This window comes from Ornithorhynchus anatinus, chromosome 13 (genome assembly GCF_004115215.2).
Source record: "Ornithorhynchus anatinus isolate Pmale09 chromosome 13, mOrnAna1.pri.v4, whole genome shotgun sequence".
NCBI classification, from domain to species: domain Eukaryota; kingdom Metazoa; phylum Chordata; class Mammalia; order Monotremata; family Ornithorhynchidae; genus Ornithorhynchus; species Ornithorhynchus anatinus.
The window spans coordinates 4,223,819-4,247,889 of record NC_041740.1 but is presented as its reverse complement, the minus strand read 5'-3'; the positions used below and the strand labels follow the sequence as shown (position 1 = coordinate 4,247,889).

Below are 24,071 nucleotides of genomic sequence, written 5' to 3'. Positions count from 1 at the left end.
GGGGGTGGGAGGGGGGAGCGCGCATGCGTGAGACCCGTGAGGGTGGTAGGGGGCCGCAAGCTTGAGGGCGGGGGTGGGGGGAGAGAGAGAGGGAGAGAGAGAGAGAGATGGATGGATGGGGAGCGCGCATGCGTGGTGCCCGTGGGGGTGGTGGGAGGCCTCAAGCTTGAGGGCGGGAGGGGGGAGCGCGCATGCGTGAGGCCCGTGGGGGTGGGGGGGGCCGCAAGCTTGAGGGCGGGAGGGGGGGGCGCGCATGCGTGAGGCCCGTGGGGGTGGGGGGGCCGCAAGCTTGAGGGCGCAGGGGGAGCGCGCATGCGTGAGGCCGGTGGCGGGGAGTGAGGGGGCGCATGCGCGAGGCCCTCCCCTTGGCCGCCCGGCGAGGGCGAGTGCGCATGCTCGGAGGCCGGGGCAGGGGGCGGGCTGGAGCCGCCGCCGGGGCCGGGGACCGTTAAATGGCGACGGCGGGAAAGTTGAGCGGCGTCTGTGAGGCGCTGGGGACGATGAGCGGACACTTCCGGAGGGCGGAGTCGGGGACGGAGGTGAGAGCCGCCGCCGGAGGAGCGGGGGGGTGGGGGCTGACGGCCAGTCGTCGAACTAAGAGGCCCCGAGGGAGGGAGGGAGGAAGGGAGGCCTGGGGCTGAGAGGACCTGCCGCCATTCCCCCCCCCCCCAAGCCTGCACCTGCCTCTCCACCCTGCTACAGCCTCGTAAGGATTACTATAATAATGCTACTCGTTAATAATAATATTGGTATTCGTTAAGCAGCGAATTAACGGAATTAGCTGTGTGACTGTGGGCCAGTCACTTCTCTGGGCCTCAGTTTCCTCATCTGGAAAGTGGGGATTAACTGGGAGCCTCTCGTGGGACGGCCTGGATCCCCCCCCAGCGCTTAGGACAGTGCTCTGCCCGTAGGAAGCGCTTAACAAATACCGACATTGTTATGAAGCGCTTCTTACGGGCAGAGCACTGTGCTAAGCGCTGGGGGAGATACGGGGTCTTCAGGTGGGCCCACGTGAGGGTGAGTTAATCCCCATTTTCCAGATGAGGGAACTGAGGCATAGAGAAGCGTTTTAGGGGCCAGGCACTGTACTAAGCGCCGTGGTGGAGAAGAGCAAATCGGGTTGGGCCCAGGCCCTGTCTCACATGGGGCTCACAGTCTCAATCCCCATTTTACAGAGCAGTAATAATAATCATGTTGGTATTAGGCGCTTACTATGTGCAGAGCACTGTTCTCAGCGCTGGGGGAGATACAGGGTCATCAGGTTGTCCCACGTGAGGCTCACAGCCTTCATCCCCATTTTACAGATGAGGGAACAGAGGTACAGAGAAGTGAAGTGACTTGCCCACAGTCCCACTGCTGACAAGTGGCAGAGCTGGCATTCGAACCCATCACCTCTGACTCCCAAGCCAGGGCTCTTTCCACTGAGCCACGCTGCTTCAAAAGGAGGGAGCTGAGGCCCGGAGAAGTCATCGAGACTCCCAGGCATTGGGGCTACGCACTGTCCTAAGCGCTGTGGTGGAGAAGAGCAAATCGGGTTGGACACAGTCCCTGCCCCACGTGGGGCTCTCAGTCTCAAAACCCATTTTACAGAGAAGGGAACTGAGGCCTGGAGAAGTGAAGTGACTTGCCCGAGGTCACGCAGCAAACAGGTGGCGGAGCCAGGTTTGGAACCCTTGTCCTTTGGACTCGCAGGCCCGGACTCTATCCTCTACGCCATGCTGCTTTACTTGTCCTCTCCCAAGCGCTTAGTACAGTGCTCTGCTCATAGGAAAGCTCCATAAATGCCATTGATTGATGGAGGAGAAAGAGGTGGAAGGGTGAGGGTCACCGGCTTGTGGAGCCAGGAGCAGGCAAGTCCGGTTCCTCTGGCGAGGATAATAATTTAATAATAATTTGGTATTAAGCACTTAATATGTGCCAAGCACTGTTCTAAGTGCTGGGTAGATACCAGGTAATCAGGTTGTCCCACATGGGACTCACAGTCTTAATCCCCATTTTCCAGATGAGGTCACTGAGGCACAGAGAAGTGAAGTGACTTGCCCAAAGTCACAAAGCTAAGTGGCGGAGCTGGGATTAGAACCCGCGACCTCTGACCCCCAAGCCCACTGAGCCACGCTGCTTCTGAGCCCAAATCGGGTCCGTCGGTATGTCTGCCTGACCCCGAGCCAGAGCAGGTGCCTCGGGGTCACTTGGCCAAACTCTACCCACCCTTTGTTAAAAACCAATCCTGGTTAGGACCTTGGCCTGTCATGGCTAAAGTGTAGTGAGCTCTTAAATGCAGCAGCTGTTTACCCAAACCAGGGGCTAACCGCACCCCTTCCTTTTCTATATGTTCGTGCTTCACTCTCCCTTTAGCCCCTTAGACCGGCAGGATTATCATTCCCGTTATTGTGGAATTTGTTTTTATGTTGTTGATTATGGTATTTGTTAAACACTGCTCGTCAGCACTGCAACCACATGTGGCTGAGTCTTGGGAGAGGGAAAGCAGGTGAAGGACTCTTTAATAAAGACCCACAGTAGGCAAGGCCAGGTAGACCCGCCCTCACTCCCCCCAGGAATAAGTGTGCTCCGCTTTAAACATCAAGAATTAAGGCTGGTACGGGAGAAAACATGTTTTAGCCCTTCCTGCCTAGGCCCTGGTATTTGTTAGGAGGGACAGAGAAAAGAGGAGAACTCTATACCTCAGTTACCGCATCTGTAAAGTAGAGCTGTGAGCCCCATGTAGGACGTGAACTGTGTCCAATTTAACTTGTCTACCCCAGCACTTAGTATCTGGCAAATAATAAGCATCCAACAAATTCCATTAAAAAAGGAAAAGGGAGAATGGCCTCGACTGCTTGAGTTCTGGAGAACCATATCCTTCTGAATGTATTTTGAGAGCAGGCTTGTTTCTTAGGGCTAAAAATGGGCATAAAGGGAGCTTTTTTGTTTCCAAACTCTATGATACTAGTGAATTGTATTCTCTTTTCTTCCATTTATAGTGGATCAAAGGTATTATAAGGGTTTGTTTCCAAAGGCATTATTTACTGCCGGCAGGGTTTTCGACATCACTGGTAGATCTGGGTTCTATGCATTACCTAGACTGTAAGCCCGTCATTGGGCAGGGATTGTCCCTATCTGTTGCCAAATTGTACATTCCAAGCGCTTAGTACAGTGCTCTGCACATAGCGCTCAATAAATACTACTGAATGAACGAATAGTACATCTAGTCCCTGGAAGTTCGTTGAAAATCTAAAATTGTTCTACCAGGGAATCCACCCCTGGGTCAGGAGTTCCCTGAGAGATCCATTCCCTTCCATGGCTAAATCAGGGCTGAAGAATAAATTTAGTCCTCTTCGACTTATTATAATAATGATGGTATTTGTTAAGCAATTACTCTGTGCCAAGCACTCATCTAAGTACCGGAATAGATACAAGGTCATCAGCTTGTCCCACGTGGGGCTCGCAGCCTTAATCCCCATTTTACAGGTGGGGTAACTGAGGCACAGAGAAGCTAAGTGACTTGCCCAAAGTCACCCAGCTGACAAGTGGCAGAGTCAGGATTATTCATTAGAACTCATGACCTCTGACTCCCAAGCCCGGACTCTTTCATGGAAAAGCAGCATGGCTCAGTGGAAAGAGCCCGGGCTTGGGAGTCAGAGGTCATGGGTTTGAATCCTGGTTCTGCCACTTGTCAGCTGTGTGACCGTGGGCAAGTCGCTTCACTTTTCTGTGCCTCAGTTACCTCATCTGTAAAATGGGGATTAATTGTGAACCTCACGTGGGACAACCTGATTACCCTGTATCTACCCCAGTGCTGAGAACAGTGCTCTGCACATAGTAAGCGCTTAACAAATACCAACATAATTATTATGTGACCGCACTGGAGATTGCCTCAAGAGGTATGGGGGGGTGGTATTAGAAGAGTTTCCTAGATGAGGGGAAATGTACTCCAATTCATTAGGCTGAGAGCATCGTTTAAAGTCCTAGATTGAGCCATTCAAGAGTTTCTATATAAGGATGGCCGCGCCTAAGAGGCACACACTCAAGATGGCGTAGATGATAGTCAACCACTTTGCAGAGTCAGTCGGTGGTAAGCACTAATGACGAGTCAGAAGGAAACAAGTATTGTATCAGCCGGCACCAGGAAAACTTTACACTCAAACCACAGATTTTTTTGATGACAACCCGGAACCAAATGCTGTCACAGAATTCTGTTATCGTGGTACCCCACCATTCAAGAGTGCAGCGCTAGTCAAGCAGATAGAAAATCAAATTAAGGGCAGACTGTCGTTAGGGAGAATGTCAATGTGGCATCAGTGTGATATCAGGGATCAGACCAGACAAAGTCTACAGAGCTGTGGAGTTATCCAGCTAGGTTCACTGCCATAAATACTGTATTCAACTTGAAAGTCAGTCAATTAATGGTATTTGTTGAGTGCTTCCTATTTGCCAAGTACTAAGTGCATGGGGTAAAGCAGTATGGTAGAGTTGGTAACAAGTTCCCTGTTGGCCAGGAGCTCACGTTTAGAGGGGGAGGCAAACATTAAAACAAATTACTGATAGGAGGAGAGAGTATAATGCTGGGCCCCAAAATTGCTGTGGGGTATCAAATGCTTAAGGGGTATAGGCCCGAGTGCACAGACGATTTTGGAGGGCGAATAGGAGAAATGACGGCCTAGTCAGTACTTCCGTCAGCATTGTTTACAGACCGTATTTAACATCAAGGGGCTAGACAGGATCACCCCGAAAAAGGTCTTAGAACAGAGTCAGTATATTAGGTCTGACGGTATGCTCAACTCAGTACGGATTTACATTGAGTGGGATGTGAGAAGAGGATGGATGACCAAGTTTCCAAACAGCTGCTGAATTGGGGTAACCGAAACGGGGAAAAGGTGCTTTATGGTTTTGACAGGACGGTTTAAGATAATATGGTGTCATAGCTGAAAGTGGGAAGACCACTGTGTTAGATGAGCTTGGTGCCCTGCAAGGAAGGAGTGGGGGTTTTTTGTTTTGTTTTGGGGGGGGGTTGTTGTTTTTTTTTTTTGAGCAGAAGCTCTGAGATGATTGTGAGACAGAGGCAAAACATGCCCAGCACAGGAAATGTCAACACTAAAATGGACCCTTTTGTTCATGTGTGTGTACATAATGTGGTCAGTTCTGTAGGTCTCACAGCCTTTTTGGGTTAAAACCTCTTCTTTTGCATTATGACAGCCTGAACTGCAATGTCTTAAAACACTTAATAGATGATGTAAACCTTACCAGAGATTAGAAGTGGTGAAACCTAGAAAACGTTAAAACTAAAAGAGATATTCTGTCTGACGTTCACAGGTTGAACGCCAGCTTGGCTCCACTGGCCGAAACAGCCATGGCTGAGAACTGGAGACTGGGGCCAAAGGCGGTCTCAGCCGAGGCATATGTAGGAAGCTGGGGCCGAACGCAGAACCCGGAGCCTGGGATCGAGCTAGGAAGGTTGGAGACTGGACCGGGTGCAGGATCAGAGGATCCTGGGGGTGGGCGGGGGGGTGGCTCCTAGACCAGGGCTGAACTCAGACCCCGAGACTCAGTTCAAGAGTCTGAGCAGTACTTTGAGGGTGGGGACCTTGGGATAGCAGGGACAGAGGTGACACTGCAGTTCCGATCAAAATGGCTACCGTTGTTCCTTCCAGCCTTGCAAATTACCTGTCACTACTTTCTTGCCCTGCTTATATCCCACTCTGCCTCTTCATTCACTGTGGTTAGTCTTGCCACACTCCTGCCTGTCAAAGCTGGAACAGTTAGGTCTTGAATACCCCTTGATGTGTGTCTTGGTAGGAGAATGAGGGTAGGGAGACGGGGCGGGGGGGAGGGAAGTGATTCCAGGTCAGGGGTGTGGCAGAGCAGCAGACTGTGTTTCTGAGGGAGAAAACTTCATGGTTTTGAGAAATGAATTTCCCCCTCTTCAATACAGGATCGTATCGCATACGTTGTGGGTTTTGGCTAGTCTGTATTATAATAGCAGATTTCGTCTCCTGATTTGGGCACGCTGTATAGCCCTGAAAACGAAAGGAGAAGAGCCACACACACAGGGCTACTTCACACCCATACGAAGCAGGCCTCCACAGGCCAGGTCTAGCCTGCTGACACTACAGGCCCCAGTCCAATGGGGCCTAGCCCAGGATGACTCAAAGCGAAGCTCAGCAGGGCCCCGGTTGTTGGCCCTTAACTTTTCCAGTGTGCAGTGGTGAGTCTGGCTCCGAGCAGCCTTCGGTAAATGCAGTAGAGCACGAGCATGCGTGGAGAAGCAACCACCCGCAAGTGAGGCACAAGACCACTTCCGGCCCTGCCCCAGAGCCAAGTCGGCCTGGTCGGGCCTGAACTCACACTATGGGTCTTCGGTCTCTACTTGGGTGGGTTAGGCTGTGAATTTGTAGAACGTGTCAGTACTGGCAGATACGGGAGCCCAGACATGTGAATGCCCGCAGAAGGCAAAGGCCAGAGAGTGGGGAAATAGGTGGACTGCAGAGCTTGCTGGTGGAAGACAGTGGCTAAGCAGGTGGGAAGGTAGCAGAATTTCCTCTAATTTTAAAAAAAAAAATCTCTGGTTTTCTGTTAGATCTTTGATTTGGTGAATTAGTATCTCAAAGTCACAGTGGACATGTAAGATGTTTGGATAAAACAGCATGATCTGCAGAAGTCTAGGGACAAACTCCAGTTAAAATTAATGTTTTTGTCCTCTAAAAAATTAACTAAATGGGTGAAGCCTCTTCACCCCCTCTCCAGCCCTCATTAATTGTTTATTTGGTTTTTCTTTGGTTAAAAAGCTTTGCTTTTAATGCTTGGGTTAAGTTGTGTTACTCAAGTCACTTTCACCTCAGGCATTCTAGCAGGAGAGCAGAAACCTGTGACTTAATAACTTGGGTGTTCTTTATGTTCCAAGGTCAAATAATGTAATGGTTCTGTTTTTCTTTTATTTAAGATACATGATTATTAGGTAAAAAAGAATCACTCTTCATGTTTTACTTTGCCCCAAGGAACTTGCTAGTTGTGAACAATAGACTTTTTAAATCCTGATTGGGCAATTTTTCTGTCTTTGATATTAGATGTCGGCAGGGATTTTTGTTTCCTCCTTGTCCCAATTTGTGGGACAGGGCAAAAAATAGCCACTTTCAGTTGCCGCTGCAGCTGTTTAGTTACTTGCTGGTGTCCTGTACCACTTTTTCCCATTTCTCCTTCCCCGCTTTGATCCCTGTGCCCACCTGAGCAGAGGCCTGGATGACCTGAGCAGAGTGGCAAGCAGGAATGAGTTGGCAGTGGAAACCTGCAAGTGGCGACGGTAGGATACCTCAGAACCTTAGCAATGGAGACAGCAATCGCTGGAACCCAGAGCTGACACTGGAGTGCCTGGCTGAGCTGATCAGTCGTATTTATTGAGCGCTTACTGGGTGCAGAGCACTGTACTTAGCCCTTGGGGGAGTACAATACAACAGATGAATTCCCTGTCCACAAAGACCTTACAGTCTAGAGTGGAAGCCAGACAATAGAAATAAATAAATTATAGCTACACACATAAGTGCTGGAGGGCTGTAAAGGAAAAATGGAGGGAGTGGGAGAAAAGGAAAAGAGGGCTTAGTAAGGGAAGGCCCCTTGGAGGGAGGAGATGTGCCTTCAGAAAAACTTCGAATGGGGGGAGAGTAATTGTCGGATATGAAGAGGGTGAGTGTTCCAGCCCAGAGACAGGACGTGGGTGAGAAGTTGGTGGCGAGATAGATGAGATCGAGGTACATTGAGTAGGTTGCCATTTAGAGGAGCAAAGTGTGAAGGCTGGGTTGTAGTAGGAGAGCGGGGAGGTGAGGTAGGAGTGGGGCAAGATGATGGAGTGCCTTAAAGCCAATGGTAAGGAGTTTCTTTTTGCAGAGGTGGATGGGCAACTACTGGAGGTTTTTGTTATAAAAATGATCCAGGCAGCAGAGTGAAGTATAGACTAGAGTGGGGAGAGACAGGAGGCAGTGAAGTAGGCAAGGAAGCTGATAGAGTAATCAAGGCAGAATAGGATGTGCTTGGATTAAGGTAACAGCAGTTTGGATGGAGAGGAAAGGTTGGATTTTCATGTGAGCCAATGCGATTGGACTCAGGATTTATTACTCAGAGTAATGTGGGCTCCAAGGAAACTTTGAAGCAGGGAGAGAAAAAGAACTTCCTACCCAGATTTATCCAAATGTGAGTCTTTTCTGTAACTTATTTATTAGAAATTTTTAAAAGATACTTTTTGCTCAGCTGAGCCTTGTTTAATACTCATAGTTCTGATTTTGAGATTACTAGATAAATGCAGAGGAGAGTTCCTTTTCCATTTAACTGTAGTAAATGGGATCTGGGTTCCCAATTTCATTGTTGTGGGCACTGCGTGGACATTGGATTTGAGAAAAGTTTCTTGAGAAGTGGACTTTTCAGTGTTCAAGCCCATTTACTGTGCCTCATGTCACCCAGAAAGTCAGTAAGTGAAAAGAACAATCTAAAGCAACTTGGGATCTGATAAAAGAAATATGCTTTCTTTTGGCTTATAACATTTGATGGATTTTAAAATTCTGCTCTTGCCAAAGATAATTTCTATGAAAATTTTGCTCTCTAAAGTGACTAATCGGAGTTTTTTTTACATTAAATGGGACACACTTTTGTGGTAGGTTAATATGACTATCCGTTTTTCTGCTCGTGTGGGATATGTACGTTCGTTTATTTTTTCATTTATAAGATGTAACTACTGGCTATCCCTTGGGGAGAATCTATGAAAACAGAATACAATTTAGCAGTATATGAACATCAGTTGGTTTTCCACGTCAATTAGACCAAAGCCAAATTGAACAGATGGGCCTGGTACCATGCCCTGAAGGCCAACTGAATCTTTGAAGCAGGAAAGGAGGCTTAATTACACACGTGTGGTGAAGTCCTACCTTTGGACCTAAAATGAGTAGAACTCGGGGACAGTAGGCATAGCTCTTTGAAAAGTTTAAAATCTTCTCAGACTAGCAGGGTTTCAGTTGGAGTGTCCCCCACCCCAGCTAAACAGTGCCCCTTTCCTTACTTTCTGCCATTGCCATCCTTCTTGTTCTTTGTCAATGAATGTATTTTTATATGTATATATGTATTTTTATATTCATAAATAAAATACATTGTGTGTGTGTGTGTACACTGGATATCTTTCATTTTCAAAGATGGGAGGTCACATGACCCAGTAAGAACATGGGACTGGGAGTCAGGAAACCTGGATTCTAGTCCCAGCTCTGTCGCTCGTTTGCTGAGTGATGTCATTCTGCCCAAATCTTTCCACTCCTTAGAAACCTTCAACAGCTGCCCATTCTTCTCCATAAAACAATGATAGTAATAATAATTGTGGTATTTGTTAAGCACTTGCTGTGTACTAAGCACTGGGATAGATTGAAGATCATCAGATTGGACACAATGCTTGTCCTGTATTGGCTCTAAGATTAAGGAGAGGGGAATAGGTATTGAATCCCCATTTTACGGACATTTTACTCTCTCCCCCTTTAATATGTCAGGCCACAGCTCTCCCCTTCATCAAAGCCCTTCTAAAATCACAATGCCAGGGGACCTCCCTGATGAGAATATCTAATATCACCATAACTGCTATTTTCCCTTAGTGGGAGCATGGCCTGCTAAAAGGACATGGGATTGGCCGCCAAAAGACCTGGATTCTAGGCCCAGCTCAGCCGCTGGCCTGCTGTGTGACTTGAGGCAAGTCTGTTAATTTCTGTAGGCCTCAGTTTCCTCATCTGTAAAATGTGGATACCACCTATCTCCCTACTGGACAAAGTTGTTGGATAAAATAAGACGATTGTCATGATGATAATGGTGTTTATTAAGGGCTTATTATGTGCCAAGCACTGACCTAAGTACTAAGGTAAATACAAGATAAATAGACACAGCCCCTGTCCCACAGGGGACTCACAGTCTAAAAGACAGGGAGAGCAACTGTTTTATTCCCATTTGTAGATGAGGAAACTGAGGCCCAGAGAAATTGACTTAAGCGCCCAGCAGGCCAGTGGTCCAGCAGGGTTAAATATCCAGTTTCCCTGTATCTCAGTTCCATGCTCTTTTCACTAGGCCTCCCTGCCCAGTTAATTAGTTTGAGAGCACTCTGGAAAGTAAAGGTGCTGTATGAATGCAAGGTATCAGTTCCTGCTTAACAAACCCCTAAGGGTCCAGCCAAATCCACTTGTTTTAGCAAATACACCTTTTAAAAGGCTAGGATCAATCACCCAATAAAGATGCTTTATTATTCTTTATTATTAGGCAAAGTAAAACTCTTCAAAGGTATAAAAGCTCAGTTAAAATTATTTTACATAAAAGAAAGCTGCTTGCTGGCACCAGAAAAACAAACCATGACTTCATCAGAGCCACACACACATACACCCTCCTCACTCTGCTCCCCACAGACTTAAGCACCCAGACCCACACCCATAGCTTGCAGGGAGCTAGGGACCCTCATCCCAGGAAAGTTTGCCTGACTCCCTCCTCTGCGGGGATCTACCCCAAGCTATGTGCTTATGGCTGAGTGCTGTCCCGTCCCCTGAAGATTTTAGAACTGTCTCCCAGAGAAGAAGTGTCTGTAGTGTTAAGAGCACAGGCCTGGATGACAGAAGACCTGAGTTCTAGACCCACCTCTTCCACTTGCCTGCTGTGTGACCTTCGGTAAGTCACTTCAGTTCCCTGGGTCTTAAGTTTCCTCATTTATAAAATGGGGACTCAGTGTCTGTTCTCCACCCTACTTAGACTTGGAGCCTTATGTGGGACAGGCACTGTGTCCTGCCTGATTATCTGATATCTACCCCAGTTGTTGATACAAGGCTTAGCATCTAGTAGACGCTTAACAAAAATCACAGAGACCAGTGTTTGCAGTGGGTGCTCAAACCACCGTCTCTACAAAGCTAAAAATTCTCATTTGGAGATGGGGGTGAAAGCGGGGCAGGGATTTTAGAGGGATGAGTACAGGGAGGGGTGAGGGCAGAAGGCCAGTATTTGGGGGATTCTCAGTCGTGTGAGTGAGAACTCTCAGCTCTTATCAGAGATCTGGGATCAGTGAGGTGGAGTGTCCAGCCCAAATTATCACTCAGTTGTATTTACCGAACACATACTCTGTGCAGAGTGTTGTACTAAGTGTTTGGAAGACTATAGTAGCATAAGTAGGCATATCTCTGCCCTCGGGGACTTGTGTGGGCAGTTGCCCCCAAAGAGTTGGCACCAGTGCCCCCTTGACTGCTCCAGCGCCAGATGACCACTGCCATGGGGAGGACGTTCTGCTCAGATCCCAGGAATACTGCCTTAGCCTGGCCCGAGTCCAAGCCCCAGGAGAATAGGAGGAAGGAAGGACTCCCTCTCAGCCCATGGCCCCGAGTGCAAAACTGAAAGTTTGGTGTAAACAGGACTTGGGAGTAGAAGCAGCATCATACTAGGGACCTTTTTTTTTTTTTTAACAAAAGTTTGCTGTTCTGTTATAGAATCTGGACAGAAATCCTGTAGGAGAGACAGGATTTCTGGAGCTCTTTGAAATTTGCTCTTTAAAATGATAAAGCAGTTGTGTTCAATAGGGGCAATCTATGGTATAATGCATATATGGAGACAGTATATAGGAAGGCAACCATAAATTGCCATTTGGCACATCTACATCTGTTGACTCTGATCTAGGAAAAATCTGGGTGTTTTCGCAGAGAAATTACAACATTCTACCTACTTGGTTTGCTAAAGGCCTCGTAATTTTGATATTTAGAGTCTTTTTGGAAGGGATGTGGGTGGCCTAATATCTGCATTTTTTCTGATGGTACGGAGTTGAAATACACAAAATCACTGGGCAAACTGGAAGATAGCTAAAGAATTGGAGTCCAGAACTGTCTTTCCAGAGTCCCTTGTTCATATGTTGTGCCACGCTACCCCAAAACTGGGGAAAATATCCTGACACCTTCCAAGGGCGGGGTAACAAATCACAGGATTGATTCTCTGCCATTATGCAGGTGGTGCATTTAAGTCAGATCTAGTGGAATAATTAGTATTTTCTTTTTTTTCCTCAGATTTGGTAGGGGCAAGTGAAAGGAATGTATTTTTCCAAAGAATAAAAGGGAGCTAATCATACTGATCTGTATATATTGCCAAGCAGATAGCTACACACTTCAGTGATGGCAATACAGATCATGAGCCCATTCCTCATAATTGCATTGTAACATTATGACCCAAATTTGTAAAGACAGGATCTGTGTTGACTAAGCCTCTCATAAGAAAGAAAACAGTTACTGACAAGAACACCAGCACACTGATTCTTTAGAACTTTAAACTCACACCAAATGTCCCTGGAAATGGGTGTATCGAAGACCAGCACCACAATAATCCTACAAGCAGAGCTGCAGTTTAATTGCCAATGACCCAGGCAGTTGTGAGTTATGTAGGCTAAATTGATCCACATTTTCCAAGCAAAATTCTTTTTTGCAGGTGAAGCCAATTTTCACATGGCAGATGTTAACCAACATAACTTTCGATGTTGGTGTCTTGAACATCACGTTGCTCTTCTTAGAGTAAAAAACAGGGATCTCTGTGGGTGATGGTGAAGCGGGGCATGTGGAGGACATTTTTCTTTGGTGACACTGAAAGAAAAATCACCCGCTAATGCTACAAGAAGCTGCCCCTGCCATGCCTCAGAAGTGAGAGTAAGCTTAGAATCTTTTTAGAATGGTTTCAACAAGATGGAATCCCAGCACCCCCTGGATTAAATGTTAGAACACGGTTGGATGAACAATTTTCTGGCCATTTGATTCATCACTGTGGACCAAAACGATGGCCACCAAGGTCCCCAGATCTTTAATCGCTGTACTTTTACTTGTGGAGACATTTAAAAAGCTTTGTGTACTCTGTGAAAGTTCACGACCTCCTCCATTTTGAAAACAGAATTACTGAAACTTGTTCTTAAATTGCAACCCATACCTTTAAACAGAGTTCTGCGTCAGTGGCTAGCCAGATTACAAAAACGCATTGACAGTAATGGTGAACATGTCGAACATATTCTCTAAATCAATGTAAATAGACTACTTTTTAGTTTGAATTACTCCCCGTGGCTCCATTTAAATGGACCACCCTGAAGTTATAAAAGTTCTAATAAGCATTATGTTGAAAGAAGCTAATTTTACATTCTGGTATTTTTATATTCTGTGCTAAGAATACTTTCAACACACTTACTACAGCATTATGGAGTCCCAACTTTTGTAAATTGAAAGAAGGGAGCAATGTTCCTGATGTAACTCCAAATAAAATGATATCGGAGCAGAAGTTGACACAAGGAAAAAGCACTTATTTGTGAGGAAGATGTTATTTTATGTGACTTGGAAAATGACCATTCTGTTCCCTAGCTCTTTCCCTTCGATGATGCTTTGCGTGGTTTCAAAGTCAGTGGCATCCTTATGGCAGAATTGTAATGAGAGACGTAACATGTCAATACTAGGTGTCTCCTAGATTGAATAAATAATGAATCATAATAGAAGCAGGCTGTGAACTTGATCCAAAGCCAATGGATGTCTCTCCTAAAACCCAAACAATAAATGATTATTGTGGACTGACACGAACACTCTAACCGAGCAGTGACATTGACTCACACAATGAGTGTTTCTTAATGGAAAGAATTGTTACAGTGGTAATAAGAGTGCTCTGGCAAGATATTAGTGGAAGCCTTTTGAATCAACTTTAAAAGAAACAATTTTAAAATACTTTGTTTTAAAAAATTAAAATTCGCCTTTCTCCCCTCATTCTTTCCCGTACAAAGAGAAAGCAAACAAGCATGATGGTGCTTGATTTATTTTTTCCATCTGATTATCCAGTTTGTGGAATGCCCTTAACCCCAATTTCTGTTCATTTTCCATTTTGCTTTCCACCATTTGGCCATTGCACTTACTATATGTCAAACATTGTTCTAAGCACTGGGATAGATAGAAGCTAATCAGGTTGGCCACAGCTCCTGTTTTAATCTCTAATTTACTAATGAGATTACTCAGGCACAGAAAGGTGAAGTCACTTGCCCAAGGTCACCCAACAGACAAGTGGCAGAGCCGGGACCAGAATCCATGAGAAGCAGCATAATGTAGTGGATAGAGCTCGGGCCTGGGAGTCAGAAGGTCATGGGTTCTAATTCCGGCTCCTCCCCTTTCTGCCGAGTGACATCAGGCAGGTCACGTCACTTCTCTTGGCCTCAGTTACTTCATCTGTAAAATGGGGATTGAGACTGTGAACCCTACGTAGGACAGGGACTGTATCCAACCTGATTTGCTTGTATCCACCCCATCGCTTAGTACAGTACAGGCATATAGTAAGCACTTAAAAAATACTATTATTATTATTATTTTTTAATTATTTTGACTCCCAGAACTGCGGTCCATCCACTAGGCTATGCTTACGAGCGAGAGAGAGAAAGAGTACATACAGGGTGGAGAAAGGAAAAGGTGAAATTGAAACCATTTCACTTGGCAAATTGATCGCCACTCTGGTAGAAGGTGTAGTGAGAAGAGAAATCGCAGCTGCTCTCAAAAGTGAACTGTTTGGATTATTTGTGAATTTTAGTTATCCAGGCTATCACTGACTTCCATTAACAGGAAGTTGACTGTTGGGCAGCTCACAAATGTTGTGCACCTAGTAGATATCTGGGACTCATTCATAGTTTCTTGTGTTCTGTCAGATCTGGCTCTCCCACTCTAGTTTGCCTCTCCCCTCTACCTACTTTTCGTCTTCTTCCCCTTCTCCCCTCAACCACAGCAAGGACCAGTTCCTTCCCTCTGCAGAGTACCCTTCCTGCCTCCCTGGCCTCCCACTGTCACCTCTGGCCAGTTCTGGTTTTTGGACTTAGTGTGTAGAGGAGAACATCACATTAAGCACTATTTTATTTTTAGGGCATTTGTTAAGCGCTTAGTATATGCAGGGCACTGTACTAAGCACTAGGGTAGACACAAGATAATCAGGTTAGATGGTCCACAGCCCACGTGGGGCTCACAGTCCCAATCCCTATTCTACAGATGAGGTAACTGAGGCACAGAGAAGTTAAATGACTTGCCTAAGGTCACACAGCAGGCAAGTGGCAGAGTCAGGATTAGAACCCAGGTCCTTCTGACTCCCAGGCCCAGGTTCTATGCACTAGGCCATGCTTTGCTTTCCCACCCAAGGACTCCCGCAGACTATCAACCCTTTGCTTTTTCCCATTCCCTTAAGAGGTCCCGGAAGAGTCCTGCTTGGGGGGCGGAAAGTGGGGGGGACCAAAACCACCTTCTAGCCATCTGTTGTTTTGACTCAATTGCTATTTCCACTTTGTAAAAGTTGTCTGGATGCATGATTTTAAGTTAACAAACTGTTTCTTTGTGTTTTTTTTGTTTGAAAGCTGCTTGCTCGACTAGAGGGTAGAAGTTCTCTGAAAACTCTTGAGCCATTTCTTTTTGCTGATGAAGGATTTCCCATTCATGGTAAAAAAAATATATATATATATATATATATTATATACTTTTTGATTTTTTTTTTCCTTCCCCCGATCTCTTCCACACATCTATGTATCCCAGGTGGAACCAACCTACAAATTGGCGGCTAGCAAGCTGGAAAACAGTAAAAGAGACTTGGGATAATGGGTAACAGTCTAAAGTTCATTTCATCATCACTGATATATCCACTAGGCACCTAGACACATTCTTGAAGAACTGTGCTTGGCAAATAATAGCTTCAAGTGAAATCAGGGCTTTTTTCTGGGTTTTTGTCTTGGTGCTTATAAAAGAGTGGCTTTGAAGCATCACACTGTGCTCCTAGCAGTGGAGGTTATTTGTTTCTCTTAAACCAATACTAGGTATCCAGTGGCCTCCAATGAGTAATAGTTTAAAGTGATAATAATAATTATGGCAGTAGGTGCTTATGTGCTGAGGGTTAGAGTTGTTAAGAGATGACCAGATTGGAAACAGCCTAGAAGAGGTTTGGGATATAAGAGACAGGGAAAACAGGCACCATAACCTCATTTTACAGGTGAGGAGCTGAGGCCTAGAGCCTGAGGTCACCCAGCAGGTGAGGGGCAGAGTTGAGATTAGAAACCGGGTTTCAGGTTCATCTAACCATTTGCCCTCGAAATCTTTATTTTCCCTAACTTCTGCCATTTGCCTCCCAGAATTTGTATGTTTGTTTTTTCTAACATATAATCATTGGAGTAAACACAGGTGTATTTATTTTCGAAGTATGTATTCCGACATTATAAACACACACATATAATCACACCTAATTCTGCATTTAAAATCAGCAACGGAAATGCGTTCTGCCCTACGTTTATTCACAATTTAAATTCTGAACTACATTCAGCATGAGGAACAAACATAGCCTCTATCTAGAACTTCTAATTAGCCATTCATTTTTTTGACAACAACAAAATGCAAGAGTGGCTCCCGCCAGAAACAGGAAAGCGCCTTCCTAGGCCCATATTTACAGGCTCCCACAGAGTTAGGACGGAGTCAGAATAGCTGAATTTTCAAGGCCTGAAGCTAGGAATGACTTTGATCTCCTCCTAGTTCAGGTGACTTCAACGAAGGAACCGTCTTCGCCTCCGAGAGGAGATCGGGGCAGTAGCCAGATGACGGTCCAGGTACATTCCCTGACTTGACCGAGCAGCCTCAGGGTGTAGCAGAAGTTCCCCCACTATTGTGGAGGAGGGATTCTCCCATTCCTCCCTCCTACCTACCACCTGTAGAACAGCTGACCTTCAGCTGGAAGATGTCACCGCTAAAGGTGAAACTGTTTCCATGAGTGCGAGTATCTTTGAGAGAAAATGCTGTATCCCTCACCTACTTCTGCTTCCACAAAGAGGGGAAGCAGCCTGGCCTAGTAGAAAGAACACAAGCCTGGGAGTCAGAGGATCTGGGATCTAGTACCAGCTCTGCCATTTAAATGCTGTGTGACCTTGGGAAGTCACTTAACTTCTCTGGGCCTCAGTCTCCTCATCTGTAAAATGGAGTTTCAGTGCCTGCTCTCTCTCCTCTGAGACTGTGAGCCCCAGGTGGGACAGGGACTGTGACCAACACGATTTTACGTCTAGCCTAGTACTTAGCAGAGGGCTTGGTCCATAGTAAGCATTTAAGTACCATTAAAAAATAATAATAATACAGGAGTGCCCCTTTTGTGACAGTCTGCCACTAGGTGAGCATTGCTCAGAAACCAGTAGTTAAAATGGGGATAAGTACGTCCTACTGCCAGTTGACTTTGCAGTGGTGATGATTTGCACCAAGCCATCACCCCCTTTGCCACGTGGGTGTAGGGGAGCGATGGGCACGAGAAGGGGAGAGTTAATCTCTCTACCCCTAACTAGACTGGTGTCTGGTGATGAATTAAAGGTCTGTCTTTCGTATGAGTCAAGAACCTCGTTCAGAGCCGGTTCAGAGAGGGTGCCTAGCAAAGACAGCATCTCTTCTGCGTTGGAACGAAACCTCTTCTTCAAGTCGCTGGGCACTGTATTAGGAAGTTTTTGTTGTTTTAAAAATAGCCAGTCCTCACAGTCTCTGGTGGGCTCGTCTTTCTGCTGTTGCCTTTCAAATGAGGAAACAAGAACAGAGAAGGAAAGTTAGTTTCTCAAGATCATAGATCAGGAAACGATATGCCAGTGTTCACTTGTTCAGGCTTTTTAGTTCAGTCGTATTTATTGAGCGCTTACTGTGTGCAGAGCACTGTACTAAGCGTTTGGGAGAATACAGTATAACAATAAACAGACACGTTCCCTGTTTACTGCCCCTTGGTGTTCCCCAGTGTTTATACAGTTACTTGTGGTTGTTTTAATGGGCCTATGCTCTCATGGGAGTGCTCCTGCCTCGAATTGAATCACCAGTAGTTGAGCATACTCACTGCACTGGGTTACCATTTTGAAATGGACATAAGTGATTCTCCTCCGTCCATTGCCAGTTTGAGCACAGAGGTAGCTCCTCTCTTCCTCCCACTTTCCTTCAGCAGCCAGTGAATTAGAGTAGTGTAATTGTGCAATATAATTTAGTATTTATAAATACCGCCAGGGCCCAGGCAGTAGCACTCATTTCACGAAGCTCACCCGAAGCCCTTGCCGCTTACTCAAATCCAAGGCAAACCATAGAATGTCTCAAGAACCAATGCATCTTCATGGGTCCTTGGCAAAAGGAAGCATTGTTAGTATTCCAGAAAAGGAGCAAAGGAGAGGGAAGTCAAATCCTATTATCTTGATTTCACCAGAGAGAAATGTATGCTTGCTTCAAGGACTTATTCCTGAAGCCAGCTTCTGGTGAGGAAGACCAACGTGTTCTCTAAATTAAAGACCTTCTGGAATGATCCTGAGAGATTGATAATGAGAGTTTGATAATGGAAGTTTTGTGGGTGGCTTTTAGACCTCCCTCCATCAATTTTTTTCCCAGAAAATTTCAACCAACAGTATTCCGGGTAGCTTTTCTCTCTAAGCGGAATCTTTTATTTATATGTGCTGTAGGTGTTAAACTAAACATCTACTGGGGTCTTTAGCTGATCCTATTAGGCCCAATAATACAAAATCCCCCAGATTACCTGATTGGTGTTTTCCCCAGGAGAGTTTAAGCCAAGCATTAGAGTTGTTTCATGTAGGTATAATACCATGTGGTTAGCCATAAAATGTTTATCCAGTTTAACCAGTGAATGTGACCAGTGCATTAACAAGAACACAATCAGTGGTATTAAGTGTTTACTATATGCAGAGCTCTGTTCTAAGCACTTGGGAGAGTATAAATACAATAATCCTTCCCACAAGGATCATACAGTCTCAAATCCACCTTGTTTTTCCAGCCCCTGCCTATCCAAGCTGGTCCTTAGTTCACTGAAAATGAAAAGGCATAGGAGATTGTTTTTTAGTAGTGTAAAGAAGTGGTGTTTACAGTATAGGGTTTGTGTGGTTTTGACCTGCTTCATGTATGTTTGGGCCTGGGATGAATTTCGGGAATACTGGAAGTTAGCCGCTGTCAACAAATCACTGCTAACTGCAGGAGCGTAAACTTTAGTTTCACATTTTATGATGATGTATGTGAAACCACTTCACCATATTAGAACCCACTTAAATCTGGTCCTGATCAACTGGATATTTTTTGAGGTTTTAACTGTGCTGCAAAGATCGCTCTGGAAAAGGAAGCCAAATAGCTATTCAAAGTCTCCTAAAAAGTAAGTAGATAAGCTACACTAGATGAGTAGCTCTAAAGATGAGGCAAATCGTTGGTCTAATGAAAGACGTTAACCTTCGAGTGTAGGGAATGGTTCAGCATAAATGTCACCCTCAAGAATGTATCTGTAAAATACTGGTGAATAAAGGGTCTCTGTGCATCTTGTATAAACTGAGTGTACTATAAAGATGCAACGTTAATGATGCAACATGAACATTAAATACATGCTTTCATTATCCACTCTAGACTGTAAGCTTCTTGTAAGTAAGGGAATGTATCTACCAACCTCCATTTTATTGTATTCTCCCCAACGTATAGTAAGGGCGCTGTACACAGTAAGCATTAAGTAAATACCACTGACTGATTGAGAAAGGAGATTTAAATTGTATTTGATTTTCTTCCTCTAGCCTCCAATAGGAGTGGGCATATACTGGGCAGGGAGATACAAGTTATAAGTTGTATGCGGTAATAAGTGCTCCTTTTCTGGCAGGCCATGCCATGGGAAGAGAGAATCTTGAAGAAAAACCCTCACCGTTAAAGTGTAAGCTTCTTGTGGACAGAAAATATGTGTCTGTCATACTTAAGAGTTTAGAACAAGTGCCTTGCAGTCAGGAAATGCTCAGTAGTTACCATTACTAGGGGAAAGAGAATAGGTGTGGAAGTCAGAAAACATGGGTTCTATTGCTGGCTCCACGACTTGCCGGCTGTGTGATCTTGAGCAAGTCATTTAACTTCTTTGAGCCTCGGTTCCCTCACCTGTAAAGTAGAGATTCAGTACCTCTTCTCCCTCTCCCTTAGTCTGTTAACTCCAAATTGGACGGGGACTGGGTCTGACCTGATTACCATTTGTCTGTCCCAGTGCTTAATATAGTGTTTGGTACAGAGTAAGCGCTGGACAAATAGAGGGTTTTTTTTCTTTTTCACCTACAACCTCCTGAGTTTTTTGAGGGTAGCCAATGTCAAACCCTGGCAGGGAATTATTCCTAATGAAAGAGCTCTTTCTTTCTGTCCTGTGTTTCTCCTGCCATTCTTCCTAAGGGATTTGACTCTTATTGTTCACACATCCACCCTGGGCAGAAGATTGCATTGTGGAGTTCCTGAGGGCCTTCAAGTGTTCTTTTTGTGTCTCCTGCCCTTTGCTCCCTTGTGCCAAGACCATACAGCTTACCCTCAGGTGGTTTCCAGTTAATTTTCTGCTACCCTTGTCATTGCTGGGTTTCTATCTTCATTTCTACCTCCTGCAATCAAGCCGGGCAGCAAATGGGGTTTGAAGGAGAGAGGGAAGGAATCCGTCTAATTCAGGGGGAAGATGAGAAGAACAAAAAAGACTGTATTTCCAGTCATAGGCCCGTACTACTAGGAAAGATGCGTTTTAATGTTCCAGAAAATTGCCTCAACCAGCCTTATGTATTAGATTGTAGCCATTTTCCATTTCAGAAATGAACCAAATGTCTCTCCTTAATTTTATACACTTTATGGAACTATTAAGTTCTTAGCTGAGGACCGTGCCAATTAATTTCACAGCTGGGAATATTAAGCAGCCACTCCGACTGCTCCTTTTATGATGTCGAGTGCAAGATATTAACTACTCATGTCAAGCAGTAAATAGCCAAATCAAGTTGTTTCAAACTACATCCAAATGCTTTTGATGTTGAGATGCACCCATTACCGAAAAATGGAAATGTTTTGTGTGATTCCAGCACGATTTTCTTCACAATTAAGTTGTAAAAGGACAATTGTATCCAAAGGTGAAATGGAAGCAGCCATCCTTAATTGTGTTGTTTTTTCCTCTCGGTACTATTTCACTGATGTTGGTACAGATAGGTTGTCACATTTCCAGCAATAACGGAGGGTTTTGCAAAGGTGGGCGAGAGAGCCGGCTGGGCAAGGAAAGTCCATTTTTTCTGGAGGTGGCATAAGTAGTTTCGGGCCATGGTGTTAATTCCCTGGCCAACTGCAGCACCCTCGTCGGTGTCCAATGGACATTTCTTCCCTCTCCTCAGGCGATATTCTGGAATTTCATGGTCAAGAAGGAACAGGAAAAACAGAAATGCTCTACCATCTGGTCGCCCGCTGCATCCTTCCCCGATCGGAAGGAGGACTGGAAGAGGAGGTCCTATTTGTTGACACAGACTACCACTTCGACATGCTCCGGCTCATCACCATCCTCGAGCACAGACTCTCCCAGAGCTCAGAAGAGGCGATCAAACTGTGCCTCGGGAGGCTGTTCCTCGTCTACTGCAGCAGCAGCGTTCAACTCCTTCTCACGCTCCACTCCCTAGAGACGATGTTCTGCAGCCGCCCGTCCCTCAGCCTCCTGATGGTCGACAGCCTCTCGGCTTTCTACTGGATCGACCGTGCCAATGGAGGAGAGAGCCTCACCCAGCAAGAAGCCACCCTGAGGAAGTGCACCAGGCTCCTGGAGAAGCTCGTGAAAGAGTATCACCTGGTCCTGTTGGCCACCACACAAGCGATCATGCAGAGAAGCTCCAAGGCCTCAGAAAACTCTGCTTCGGCTTGGGAAGGAGACGGGGACTACAGACCGTATCTTTGTAAATCCTGGCAGCAACTGGTCAACCACCGGCTCTTTTTTTCCAAGCAAGACAACGGTGAGGACCCCAAACAGATGTTTTCATTCACTTCCTGTCATCTGAAAAGTAACAGGTTTGCCAAGCGTTTCTTTAGTATCGGAGAAGGAGGGGTTCAGTTTTGTTGACACCTTTGAGCTGAGAAACCGGGATTTCAAGTCTTCCTCTGCTCTATCAAAAGTAAGTTTTTAGATCTTTTGTTTGATGGCACTTAGGACCCCAGCTTTGACATGCCAGTGTTAGATTTTTACAGATTGCTCGTAGGGCAAGGTTTCTACTAAAATACGGCACTTGAGACATTCACGGTGTCTCATGAAAGAAAGACTTTCAGGCCAGGTTTTAATCCATAGCTCATTCTACCAGTATGAAAAGCCACTTAACATTGTTTTTAAACTTTTTCGCTATGCCTCGGCAAAGGAAATGAATAAAGAACTTTATTTTTATGGCTTTGTGTCTTTCATCCTTGGTCCTTTAAGCATCATTTCTTTAGACTATGCTAAGAGCTACATTTCCCTGATCATGCAGATCCGTCACCTTAACAAGCATGGAGTGCCATCACTCAGCCGTATTTATCGAGGGCCGTCGTAAACTCAAGCACGACTTTTCCTGTCTTTAAACACGTCTTCAAAGATATTGTTAACTATAATTGTTTGGTCTTGTCTCCCCTGCTAAATCATAAACTCGAGGGCAGGGGGTCATGCCTTCTAATGCTATTGTACTTTGACAAGCATGTAGTACAGCCCTCTGTATGTAGAAGACACTCGATATAAGCTATCGTTTGATGGAAATTGCGTCCTCCACCCGCCTGACGATTCTGAAAACAGTGTTCGGCAGAGTGGGCTGGAGCAGGGGAGTTTCTTTTGAAGAAGACCCAGATTATTCAGCAGCTGCAGAAGCAGAGATCAATCAGTCAATTGATGTTATGTACTGAGCACTAACTGAGTGCAGAGCCCACAGGGAAATAACACACTGCCCTGTGGTTCCCTGCTGCAGCTTAGCGCTTAGTACAGAGCTTTACACACAGGAAGTGAAAAATAAATACAAGTGAATGAATGGATGGATGCAGCCCAATGGAGCCAGAGTGGTCAGTGAGCTATGGACCAGGCCAAGGAGTGAACAGTCAGGGAAGACCAGGAGTCATGCTGATCTCTGACAAACAGGGGTGAGTGACGTGGAGGGGTGGCATGCTGGTCCTGGACCTTAACCTGGACTCGGGATCGTGCGTGCCCTTCTCTGCCCCGGGTAGCCCTGCCATCAGGTCACGAAGGGTCTGTCGTCCGTTGTGGTGGGGAGAGCAGAGATGGAGACCAGCTTCTCTTCTGTGGGCATCAGCAATGCAGCGGGGTAAACGAACGCTTGTGAAAACTGCAGCCATCTCAACCTGATGCGGAATTAATGATGGGAAGGAGAGAACTTGGCCAAATGGGGAAGGAGGGCAGAAGGCAGGATGTGGCCTGGGAGGCGGCTCAGCAGCAACAGGAGGAGAGAGGAGGAGGATGGAACCTAGAGGCTCAGCTACCAGGGGGACGAACAAGCAACAAAATGATGGAGGGCTGAGAAGTAGAGAAGGACATAGAAAGGGAATGAACACCGAACCCCAGGTGCTACTCTATAGACTCAGGCTGCTGGCTGAGCTCAAGTAACCTGCTTGTCACCCAACTCGGCCCCTGCTCAAAGAGAAACATCTGATTCCACCAGAAACTTGAGAAATAAATCCTAAAAAAACAGGATTGGTCATAAACTTTTCATTTTTGCCGATCAAGCATATAGCTACCTTCTTTAACCTTCCACCTTCCAGAAGAGTGGAAAACGCATGGGCTTGGGAGTCAGGAGACCTGGTTCTAATCCAGCTCCACTGCTTTCCTGTAGTGTGGCTTTGGACAAGTCACTTGACTTGTCTGGGCCTCAATTTTTCTCATCTGTAAAGTGGGGGTTGAATATCTGTTCTTCTTCCCCCTCCCCTCCCCGTGTTGGGCCCTGAACCCCTTGTGGGGCAAGAATTGGGTCCAGTCTGATTAACCTGTATCTGCCCCCCGTGCTTAGCTTAGGTGAAGTGCTTAACAAATACCACTTAATGGGAGCCTACTATATAATAGGAACTGAATGCAGGGCCATGAAAAGTTGGTTTCATTGGCAAGGAGTTTTTGGGGAACAAAGAATGTTTTTCCAGTTCTATTCTAGACATTTGCTTGCATCAGGGCACGGTTACGTATGAGCTCTTGCTCACCCGCTGCTGTAATACTTTCGTTGTTTTTTGTTGAATTTTTTTCATCGAACCCATTTTGAAGAGCAGCTATTGTGCTTGGTGGCCAGTGGCAGCGGG

At 45.7% G+C, this 24,071-nt stretch overlaps 1 protein-coding gene across 3 annotated transcripts; it reads left to right on the top strand.

The window, feature by feature from the left end:
- Positions 1–346: 346 nt before the first annotated feature.
- XRCC2 (X-ray repair cross complementing 2) lies at positions 347–22,191 on the top strand. 3 transcript variants are annotated; one of them, XM_029078019.1, is made up of 5 exons: positions 460–539; positions 5,311–5,451; positions 15,374–15,455; positions 19,651–19,701; positions 21,164–22,191. In XM_029078019.1, exons 4-5 carry the CDS (start codon positions 19,659–19,661, stop codon positions 21,874–21,876), a joined length of 756 nt encoding a protein of 251 aa, XP_028933852.1. In that variant the 5' UTR covers positions 460–539; positions 5,311–5,451; positions 15,374–15,455; positions 19,651–19,658; the 3' UTR covers positions 21,877–22,191. The 3 variants fall into 3 exon arrangements, with proteins under 3 accessions (XP_028933850.1, XP_028933851.1, XP_028933852.1); XM_029078017.2 differs by lacking the exon at positions 5,311–5,451 and having other exon boundaries at positions 347–539; XM_029078018.2 differs by lacking the exons at positions 5,311–5,451; positions 19,651–19,701 and having other exon boundaries at positions 351–539.
- The last annotated feature ends 1,880 nt before the right edge of the window (positions 22,192–24,071 follow it).